We start from the raw sequence: 12,205 nt of genomic DNA on the forward strand, positions 1-12,205 counted from the left end.
AAATCTCAAAGAAGATGTATGGTGTAAATGCATGAACTGCACTCTTTGTTACGCGGAAGTAAACCTTCCTGGCTAATAATATTATATAAATTTCATTTTGAAATAAAGGATAAAATAGTTCATGTACAGTCATAAGTATTCACAGAACATTTGTTATTCAGAACTCGTTGTGAAAGACAATCAGAACCTATCAGTAAAAAAATGAGGCCATGCAGTATGTCAATCTTAAGAGACATACAAAACAACATGGTACATGTCAATCGTAAGACAATAAAATACGACAAGCAGTATGCCAATCCCAACAAACGTAAAGCACGCTATGCTGCATGTCAGTCCTTACAAACGTAAAATACGACATGCAGCATGCCAATCCTAACAAACGTAAAGCACGCTATGCTGCATGTCAGTCCTTACAAACGTAAAATACGACATGCAGCATGCCAATCCTAACAAACGTAAAGCACGCTATGCTGCATGTCAGTCCTTACAAACGTAAAATACGACATGCAGCATGCCAATCCTAACAAACGTAAAGCACGCTATGCTGCATGTCAGCCCTTACAAACATTAAATACGACATGCAGCATGCCATTCCGAAGAAGCAAAATACTGATTGTATGCAACATGTCAATTCAAACGATAATCAAATACGACATGCAGCATGCTAATCTGAAAGAAGCGTAATGCATAAATATCATTAAACCCCCCCCCCCAAAAAAAAAAAAGAAAGGTAAATACGACGTACATGGAGCATGCTAATCGTAAGAAGCATAAAACATGCATGGCATGCAGCGTGTAATATACAAATCGCCATTCTGCATGTCATTTCTAAGAATCATAACATGCTACATCCAGTATGTCTTTCCTACATGTAAGAAACGTAAATTTTGACATGTAGCATGTCAATCCTTACAAACGTAAAATATGGAATGTTGCATGTCCATCCTAAGAAAAGACATGTAGTATGTCAATTCTAGAAACATAAAGTAAGACATGTCAATTCTCAGGAGTAAAGAAAATTGCATGTTGCATGTCACTCCTAAGAATCCTAAAATAATGCATGCAACATCGTCAATCCTAAGCAACGAAAAATACGGTATTTGCAGGATGTCAGCTCTAGCTAGTTTAAGATTGGTAAAATACGACATGCAACCTGTGAGATTAATTTTAAAACATGACACACAAATTCTAGGAATCTTTAAAATACGGCCTGCAATGATCACATGAACTATGTTTTGCAATCACAAATGGTTAATTTGTTTTCAGTGTTTATTATAGTTTTACACTTCTGAAACATATATGATCGCGTTAACTATGGTTTACAGATGTGAAATAGAAAAATATCGTCGTTAACTATATTTTGTCTGTCCGTTATATGGCACGCCAAATTCACAAAAATAAGCAAAACATGGTTTCACATTTGATAAATTAGGTTTAAAATCGACTGGTAACTATTGTTTACGAACCGCAAACGATTCATGGTTCGTTAACTATAGTTTTCATCTGCAAAACCATATTTAACGGTTGTAACTGACTATAGATTACGAATGATAATCTGATTTATTTGTCTGCAAATAACGTTAACGATAGATTTTGCTGATAAATATGGATCTATAATTTACATTCCTTAGATATAGTTTAGAGTTGTTTTTCATAGTTTCACAATCGTCAGTGAAACTATATTTATCAGATAAATCATGTTTTGCAATCGCAAATGGTTGTTTTCAGTGTTAATTATAGTTTTACACTTCTGAAACATAGATGATCACGTTAACTATGGTTAAAGATGTGAAATATAGATTAACGGTGTCAAATAAAGTTTCACAGATGATAAACTAGGTGTATATATCGACTGTTAACTATAGTTTACGGATGCTAAACTATAGTTAACAGTAGTTTATTGTTAACTATAGTTTACGGTTCGTAAACTATAGATAACGATTCGTTAACTATAATTAACGATCCGTAAACTATAGTTAACGAATTATAATCTAAGTTTATTTGTCTGCAAATAACGTTAACGATAGATTTTGATGATAAATATAGATTCACATCTGTATACTATAATTTACATTCGTTAACTATGGTTAATTATATAAGAGTTTTTAATCATAGTTTCACAATCGTGAAACTGTATTTATCAGATAAACTACGTTTTGCAATCGCAAATGGTTGTTTTCATTGTAAACTATAGTTTTACATTTTTGTAATATAGATGATCGCGTTAACTATGGTCTACAGATGTGAAACATAGATTAACGGCGTTAACTATACTTTTCTGTCCGTAAACTATAATTTACAACCGTTAAACCTAGTTTATCAAATGTGAAACTATGATAATCTCATTTTTGTGAATTTGGCGTGCCATAGTCCGTAAACTATAGCTTACAACTGTTAAACCTGGTTTATCAATATGAAACTATGATAAGCTCAGTTTTGTGAATTCGGCGTGTCATACATGTATATATAGTTTATGGAATACATCCACATCAAGTAAATTAAGCCTATTATTTGCATTTCTGTATTCCATCTGTATATCTATCTCAAAGGGTACTTAATTTGTGATTACTTGAACATTGTTACAAAATTTTTATAAAGCGTAAACTTTCCCAAGTTATGTTATATTATATCGTATAACATGGGTAAAAATCAAATTTATTCCTTAAGTACATACATACATGTATTTCTTTTACAATAATTATCATATGATTATATGGGTCGACCAAGGCTAGCTACATCCGACCTACATGTACGTATCTCCAATTTGATACAAAAAGGACTATTTATGGAGACTTGATCCAAAATATTCTCAAAAGAATTGACCAAATTACGATTCAAAATATCTTTATCATTTTTTTTTTCGTCGCATGCAACATTGTTCAACACTTTTAACTGCATGTTATAGTTCCTGTAGGGTCAAATCATTATAAGTTCAATGTCTGACAATTTAAAATTTTTGTTGTTTTCTTCATACATCTGTTATAATTTTTTTATAGTAACCCGAATATACGGGTCTATAATATGGAACATTGCATAAGCACTTCTGATGTACATGTTCATTCGTCATGCATTTATATATGGCAGACAACAGAAGGATACTCAGGATAATCTCCTATGACCTTTATAATGTAAGCTTCTTGCTTTTTCTAATTTAAAAAGAAGAAACAAGTTTTATTACTTTTTCCATGAAAAATATTCCTATTATATAGAAGGGGGGGGGGGGGATACGATTATCATTTAATTTTTGTTGCACAACCCTTGGGAGACCTCAAAAGTCACGTGACGCGTCATCTTTTGGAACAAAATGGTCAATAAGTAATTTTAGCCATGGCGGTGGAAAGGAATGATAGTGAAATTAACGACGTTAGCAGGTAAATTACGGTTTTCGCTGTTTCTGCACCACCCATTTATAAAACGAGAATGAACAAAAATATCTTTTGTTAAGACATAAGCATAATAGATAGATCGCACGGTATAGTACAATGTTTACGTAAGTGATTTATTTTTAAAATGGAGATTTCCCCTTTCATTCGGATTCCCTCGGATTTGCAATGTCATAGTTGGAGTAAACTTTACATGGACGTAATATCTTACTTTAAAGGTTATATTGTGGCACTGTTCCATATATTTGGTCTTATTGTGTAAGTATTTTGAATCGATATATAAATGTACTTATATAAGATGTCCTTGATTCTGTCACAATGGGGGTCCATATCCACTTCTCGGAGGGAATGGTAAAACTTGGTATAAGTAGGTCAGAACTTTTTGACACGGTGACCCAAACCTTTCTATAATGTTTAAACCTTTGTAAAGTTTGATAGTTGTTTAGTTTTCGTTTTGGTTTTTCAGTCACTGAATTACTTTCTGAATTTTTATTTTTAAAAAACTTGATGGTCACAAGCTCATATATTTTTTACATATCAGGTGTCAGAGAATGACCTAAATATTAGCTAGGTCATATTGATAATTGGTCAGGGCGTCCCAAGATATGACCCCATGGATAATACAAAATATATTATTGAATGTAATTAATAAGATTTCTTCACTGACTTGTATAAATTTCTACTACAAAATTTTCTCTTGTAAACACTTTGTTTGAATGGAATTGGACAAATCTCAGTTATTATATCAACTTCATGATGATTATATTTCACTTGCACATACTAAAGATTTAGAGCAGAGGACTGTTATCTGAAGACACGATAACCTGAGTTACATGTATTCCTAGAATTATCATTAATATGACAATATTTATCAATGAGATTTGAATGCTACGGTACCCATAATGGAGAAACAGAGTGTTCTGTGACCAGAACTCATCATTGCACTACTCTGTATTCTTGTAATATTTCAGCTCCAGTTGGATTGCCCCTTCAAGTTGGTTTTCATGGAGACCTACTTCAATGGCTAAATTGGCTCAAGCAGAGCGAAAGATTCTACAGGGTAAGGTTGTGTAAAGTATTTGTTTGAAATGCTGGTCAGAAATACTAAATGATCAAAGCTGTTTTGTTTATAACTACCATAAGATTTGTATCTGATAGCATATGTAAAACTGATAATATTGTTTAAATCAAATCTGTCTTTAGTTTCAGTAAAGCTATATCAGTAGTATTTACTGGTTAGATATGTTTGTGTATAAACTACACACAAAAATCTGCTATATTTTACAGCATTTCTAAGGAAAACATATGACACCAGGTATGTTTTCCTCCCAAAATCTCAGCATCGTTTGTGGACACTGACCATTGAACACCCGGACAATGAGACCAACCAGAAGAAAGTCCCCCTCGTCATGGTTCACGGAATGGGAGGTGGGATTGGTCTGTGGGCCCAGAACCTGGGCCCCCTGAGTGAGAATCGCCCCTTGTATGCGTTTGATGTGCTGGGCTTTGGCCGCAGCTCGAGACCCCAGTTCAATTGTAAACCAGATATCGCTGAGCAGCAGTTTGTTGAGTCCATCGAAGAATGGAGGAAGACAATGAACATTGATAAAATGATTCTTCTGGGGCATAGTTTAGGAGCTTATATATCTGGTTCGTACAGTTTGAAGTATCCAGAGCGTGTGAAGCACCTTGTTCTTGTGGACGCATGGGGGTTTCCCGAGAAACCTCCCGAGGACCAGCAACGGAGGATACCTATGTGGATCAAGGCCATAGCCACAGTTATCAAGCCGTTCAATCCACTGGCTGTTCTACGTGTTGCGGGACCCTTTGGTATGTATTCAAGAAATTCATCTTATCCCCCCTATGTGTATTTAGCACTGCTTTTGATATCTCTTTAAATGAGAGTTACCTCCTTTGTGTCTGCTTTTTAAATTTTGGAATTTAATGAATGGTTTACATTGAAAGTGAACATTGTAATTTGTATACTAGGTCCAGGACTAGTCAGAAGGTTTAGACCAGACCTGCAGGACAAGTTCGCAGACACCCTGGAGGATGACACAATATTTGACTACATCTACCACTGTAATGCACAGACTCCCAGGTATTGAACAACATAATCAGCCACAATAAGGAATAATTTTTTGAAAGTTTTGAAAAAAAAAATATCAATTTTACAAAAGAGAAAAAATGAACATTTATTGATTATTGGTACAATAATTGGATTAATATGCATTAATTATTGTTGTATTCAAACTATAACAGCAAAATCCAACGTACCTTCTAACCAAGAACATTTAAAAGTAAAATGTAACCTTAAAACCAGAGTGCATTTTTATGAAGTTACAACAAATATTTGTTCAATATATCTGATGTTTATTTTTTCCAGTGGTGAAGCTGCCTTCAAAACCTTAAATACATCCTTTGGTTGGGCTAAAAACCCCATGATCCACCGCCTACCTGACCTGGAGAAGGATATCCCGGTCACTCTGGTGTACGGCTCTAAATCCTGGGTGGACAATGCCACAGGGTATCACATCAAGTACCTCCGGAATGAGAGCTATGTAGAAGTGGCCGTAAGTTATTTTGTAATACATCTACATCATCTATAAGATTAAAAAGAATTTTTCATACGTTTTAATTCTGGAACACTGCAGCATCAGTTGGTATGCTTCTGCATTGGTTAATTCTAATGCCATAGTGGCATATTGAGAATAAGAATAGCTCAATTTTTTTCAGAATTGAGTTATTCCCCTTTGCGAACATTGCCTGCTTCATTATATTTTAAAAATTATGAAGAGATAGAGAAGACGTTTAAGAGCAATATAGTTGGAAGGTTTTTGTTGATGTTTTAATTACATGTATGTATATGCCCTAATGGTCACAGGTTGTTAGGTTTTGTTTGCAATTTGCAAATATCCATTACTAATAGGAAAAAATAGCTGGTTGTATGTTATGTGTATTTGATAGCAAGTTTTTTCTAGCCATAGGCAACAACATGTAGCAAGTTTTATTTTTCCAAAGGTTTTTGTATCATAGGAAGTAATGCCGTGTACCAGTATGTGTTTTTCTGTTCACACAAAGTACACATACTTTTTGTTTTTAGGTTGTCCGTGGAGCGGGCCACCATGTATATGCAGACAAACCAGAACCGTTTAACAAGTTGATTCTGAGGATATGCGAAGCAGTAGACAACAATACTAATCCAAAACCAATCAAGTTCAGGGAAAGTTTCAAAGCCTCAAATGACTCATCTTCTCATACCTCAAAGACAATTACGGAATCCAAAAGTTCCAAAAGCTTGGTGGTGGAAGACACGCCAGATGATGAGGATAAAGAAAATGTCCCCACTCAAGTTTTATAGCATTGCTCGGTGCTAAATTCATAGCTTCGGCATTTAATATTGTGATATTTTTAATGTTCTTTTTTTGTTTAGATGTTTAGTGGTGTTTTTAAAACTAAGACTCTTGTTGATATTTTATTAAATGAAAGTAAGAATTACAAATGAACTTTTGAGCAAGTGTCCATGTATAATATGAAATTATGAATTATCTTAACATTGCTTATCAAATTTAGCTGGGAAAAAAACCGCAATTGTTGTGTTTCATAATAAGCCAGTCATTGAAATAATCTTTAAAAAGATGTCTTGTATGATCAATTCATGTTTTTTTTCTAGTCATATCTTCTTTGTTTTGACTATCATGTTAAAAAAATTACTAGAGCTTCAGAACAAAACCAGGAGCAGAGTTTATGTGAAGTGGAATGGAGTTGGAAAAGATCGTCTTATTTTGTTTACCGATTTAAAAAAAAAAAATTATGAAAATAACAGTATGACCAATGCGCAAAAAATTATACAACTTGTGGGGGTAAAAGTCTGAAAGGGGTGAGTTTTTTGCTAATTGGCTGCTGTGTTTAAAAATCAGAGTTGTTCATGTACATGTATGGCATCATCCTTACTTTATTCGAAAATTTATCTTGTTAAAATGGTACCACATTTCATCTAGCAAAAAACAAAAGAACAGCAATAACAACATGAATAGCAGCAGCATGGAAACAACCAACATATTTCTTTTCAATTTTATTAATCTTATTCCCCTTATTTGTTAAGAACAATTTTTTTTGCAGATTAGAAAGCTCATTTCTTATTATATACATGTACATACATAGACTATATTTTTCCATGACAAAAGCTAGACCAAGGTTATTTTAGTATATTTTTCTCATTCATTCAATTGGATGTGCCTTTTGCTTGTTATACCAGTTAAATAAATATTTTATAAACCTGCACTGTTAGTTTTGATTGGATGTTATTTCAAAGAAAGTGGTTTGACTTTCTTGGATGAAAAAGTGGAAAGAACCAGCTATTTATGCTTTGTATGTGATAAAAATTCACATCTTAATTAACAAAACATGAATTAAACAAAATTAATAGTTTTATACATTTTATTCATGTTAGTCAGTTTTTATCAAGGTTGCCAGCAGACTTTACAAATAAATAAACCTCACATATTGTAAGCTACACATTCCTTGATACAACGTGCAGTGAAACCAAACTGTCTCACTGTTTCTGTGTTTGATATACTCTAATACAAATGTTACTTAACTATACATATTAGTAAAGCATTCTCACAGAAGGGAATGTCCAAACACATATTATCGGTACACAATGTATATGTATCAAAGAGATAAAACTATCTGTTCAATAATACATGTAATAACTAACATAGTACAGGTAGTTACTGTACTTTGCTATAAAAAAAGGTTGTTTTTTTTTAATTGTTTGCCTGTGGTTATTTTAACTGATACATATATAATTTCTTTTCATATAAAAATAAGTGGAGGATTATATTATATTTTAAATATTGTAAGGGTTTGAGATCTGAGATATTGAATGATATTCTAGAAACCAAGTTAGACAGTATAAAATTAAAGAACACATCACTGGAATATGAGCTACAGATTATGCAATGAAAAATCTGGTAAAAATAATTTCTTATCAGAGTTAGAAAACCATGTTCAGGTGATTCAAGTAAGAAATTACTGTTTCTTTTTCATTTTCCTTTTCAATTTCCACTCTCTGCGTTCAATTGTTATCAATACAGTGTGAACACAATACCACACAACAAGTATAACTATGACAGCATAGATTACAAACCAAAATAAATGATGAAAAAAATTGGACACAGAATCACAGTAACTGGGGAGATTGGCCACGAAATGAAACGGAAACTTTATCAGAGCAATCAAAACATTGACCACCATAGCTGACAAGTCCCATAGAATGTTAAACATTGCACTTGATATTGCTGCAGCACTGTGAAAAACGTATGAAGTCCAACCGCCGCCTGATGTAATCAGATCTATTAATAGGAACAATGTAAAGATGACTGTTAATGCAATAAAATAAGGCCTCTGTTGCGGGATTCTCTGTTGTAGTTGGGAAATTAGTGGAAGCGCTGTTGGCTGTGGACCTGCAACTTCATCTAAACAAAGCAAATTATGATGCATGGAAGAGTTGCATGTGATAAAGTACATGTATCATGTAAAATACAGAGGATGACATTCTTCAAACTGTAAATTTATTAGATATGTTTTTATTCTGTTGATATTAGGTTCATATACACATAACCAATATTTTTAAGATCATTCAGATTTCTTTCATACATATACATAGAGCTTTAAAAAAAAAATTGATCAGAAATTCTTGCTGTTTAGTAATAATTTCATAGTTTTATTCAAATGACACAAGTAAAACTTTGACCGTTTGTACCTTGTAATAGTTTTCAACTGATCTCAGGTATTCATTAACAATAAGGAGATATAAAAGCTAATGTGTTGTATTTCGTACCTGACGTGCCAATGTTCTGAGTTTCCTCCTCCAAACCAAAGACCGACTGTAAGCGGTCAATTTCCTTTCGACAATCTGGACAAATTCTTGTATGTTTAAACCAGGCTTCTATACAGTCCCTACAGAACAGATGACCACAAGGAACACAGCAGCAGGGCCTACTTCTGGTCTCCAAGCAGATGGAACACAGTCCCATACTCTAAACAGTGGTCATTCTGTAAGATATAGAACTTCCTTCATATGATTATGATAATTAGAACCATTTAAACAAGAGCTTGGACTTTGGGTAGTTGTGTCAAATGGCAATGTGACGTAGGCCTGTTTATTTCATTGTAGGCCACTCAGCCATGGCTCTTTAAAATCAGCAAGATTTGTCTGGCTTTTGAGCTGAGACTACATAGTGTCATTTTTAACTTGTGTTGACGCAAGAAATAGATAGTTACATCCTACTGAAAGTCCAAGGCCTTGTTAAAACGATTCTGTAATATACAGCATATTAACCTTGACATCTTTAGAACTTATTATATATAGTAAACATAATCATTCGATTGAATATTTTTAAATAAATGAACTTATCTTCATGAAAACAAGGTGTAAAAAATTTAAAAACTAACAATAATTTTTGCAAACCATCATTTATTACTCTCAATAATCAGTAAATCTGCAAAAACAGAATAAAAATAAGCAATGATTTTATTATTGAAAAAGATTTTTTCTACAACTTTGCTATCTAATCTCATAACTAATTTATGAGATTGCTCTCTAACTTTATCAATCTTACAGACTGCATGTTTTAATATCAGTGGTGGTTTAAGAGCTATGTAGCCTACAATGAATTTCGTTTTCAGAAAGTTCCCGTCGTTAAGAGTAAACAACCAACCCACCATCATGATTGACATCTTTCAGACTGAAGATATATATTTATCAGCTAGTCATCACAACATTTCTCTCCTGCAATATCCTGTAAACTTACTATAAATAGTAATGACTTACTTACGTACGCCGGTACGGTATTGCATTATTTTTTGACAAGTAAGCACCAGGAAATGCTATCTTATGAACTAACAAAGGGGATTTATAACCGGATGCGGACAACTCGTATTTTCCCGGTATTAAATACATACGTATTTTACATACAAATTTTATCTATACATCATGTAAATTTGACATGCGTAGCAGGTGTTCCAATATCATGTTGCATGTTTCATATAATTATAAATAAAATAGTATGATTGTATTTATCGGGCACCTGTACCAAAACCTGTGTCAGGCTATGATCTCTTAGCACATTCGGAGAAAAAATGTTTTCGCCTTCTCGAAGGTCCCGTGTACAAATCAATCAAAGAAACATCAGAAATCTAGCTTTACTTCTCTGATAAATCAGAAAATGTACAGTACTGTCAGGGCTGCATTTAGAATTGTTCGAAACCATGCGTTAGAAGGAGACTACTCGAACACCCATCTACCCCCGATCCACCACAATCCCGAGTAAACAAAAAAATATATACTTTTTATTCGAGTTAATATTAAAAAGAAAAGGCAAATACATGCGTCAGTGTAAATAGATCTATAAAGTTTTAAGATCCAAAAATTGGCTTGAAAAATCTGCAAAATATAAGACCGTGAAAATAAAAACTCCTACATTTGTTGCGTTCTTTAAAAATAATTTGCTTACGTGATGGTTTTCATGTATCGTTACTTTGGACTAAATATATTCCATGACATTTCTATTTATGTACAAAATATTGGGATGATTTCACTCTTCTTAGTAAAATGTCAAAGAAAAAAAAACAACCTTCAAAACAATGAAGCAATTTAACCAATAAAGGATCAATATACCCTATCTTAAGAGCACGGGTCCTTCGTTAGAAACTCATCCTTTTCTTGATCACGCTGTTTATGGCGAAATAAGGACATTTATAGCGCTCTGCGTCGTCCAATGATCTTTCAATCAAAGGAATTTGGCTCTAAACATCAAATATCAAATCACTTGAAATCCAGGAAAGTTGATGAGATTAATATAAAGACAGGTAAAATTTTGTCTTTGATGATTAAGCAGTGAAATAAGTTTTAATTAAGATATAGCTTGATCATCCCCGATGACAAGGTCCGGATTCCTCTGTTCGTGCCGGGGCTGGCCGTTTGATGTAGATGCGTGCTCGCCACCAATAAAGAGAAGAATGGCCATTTGATTTTGTTTGATCGTAAATCTTCTTAATGTTACACTAATGTAGAGAAAAACTTGTTATGTACAAGAGAGAGAGAGAGAGAGAGAGAGAGAGAGAGAGAGAGAGAGAGAGAGAGAGAGAGAGAGAGAGAGAGAGAGGGAGGGAGAGAGAGAGAGACTATATTCCAATTAATGTAAGAAGACTTGTTATGTACAAGTGTGCAAAAGGAGATACTGAATACCTTTTTTGAAAACAAAGATAAAATCATGAGATTGTTTTCCATTCATTTATAATTTTTTATGATTTTAAACTTCTCATTTTCCAGAAAACATCATATTTTTCTCGATCCGCTTGAACATCATTAAAAAAAATAATAAACGTATGATTTCTTATTCAACTCTTTGAAGTGATACATATATCTGAACATATCTGAACGCATTCCAAACTGGAAAGAGTTTAAGATAATTTGATACTTCTAATCTTTTGTAATACTGTTCAGCAACAAATTTCCCCTGAGAAAATTTATTTGGAAAATTGAAATACAATTATCGCGCTTAATTTTTTTTTTCGCATGCATCAGCTGCTTAATCAATATGTGTGAATCAACCGTTCATGTATTGTAATAGCTGTTTAAACATCTGGATATATGTACACTAAAGAATTACTTATGTACATGTAGATCTATAATCTACTCACAATTTTTGACGAGTTTGTTTGCTTCTTAGTTTTAATCTGACACGAGTACTTGACAGTAGGATTTCCATCTGGAATTAAATCGCTGTTTGTCTATCTGTATTATCTATACCGTA

General features: G+C 33.3%; 1 protein-coding gene and 1 long non-coding RNA gene across 3 annotated transcripts; one reads left to right on the forward strand and one right to left on the reverse strand.

The window, feature by feature from the left end:
* The first annotated feature begins 3,275 nt into the window (after nucleotides 1–3,275).
* On the forward strand, nucleotides 3,276–7,667 carry LOC128189222 ((Lyso)-N-acylphosphatidylethanolamine lipase-like). 2 transcript variants are annotated; one of them, XM_052860750.1, is made up of 6 exons: nucleotides 3,276–3,371; nucleotides 4,355–4,443; nucleotides 4,671–5,213; nucleotides 5,373–5,484; nucleotides 5,770–5,956; nucleotides 6,487–7,667. In XM_052860750.1, exons 1-6 carry the CDS (start codon nucleotides 3,328–3,330, stop codon nucleotides 6,742–6,744), a joined length of 1,233 nt encoding a protein of 410 aa, XP_052716710.1. In that variant the 5' UTR covers nucleotides 3,276–3,327; the 3' UTR covers nucleotides 6,745–7,667. The 2 variants fall into 2 exon arrangements, with proteins under 2 accessions (XP_052716710.1, XP_052716709.1); XM_052860749.1 differs by lacking the exon at nucleotides 3,276–3,371 and adding an exon at nucleotides 3,495–3,641.
* Nucleotides 7,195–10,230, reverse strand: LOC128189223 (uncharacterized). Its single transcript, XR_008244215.1, has 3 exons — nucleotides 10,113–10,230; nucleotides 9,229–9,443; nucleotides 7,195–8,863 (listed from the first exon to the last, which is right to left on the reverse strand). It is a non-coding gene; the product is annotated as an uncharacterized LOC128189223 (long non-coding RNA).
* Between the last annotated feature and the right edge of the window lie 1,975 nt (nucleotides 10,231–12,205).

Source organism: Crassostrea angulata, chromosome 6, assembly GCF_025612915.1.
Source record: "Crassostrea angulata isolate pt1a10 chromosome 6, ASM2561291v2, whole genome shotgun sequence".
NCBI lineage: Eukaryota > Metazoa > Mollusca > Bivalvia > Ostreida > Ostreidae > Magallana > Magallana angulata.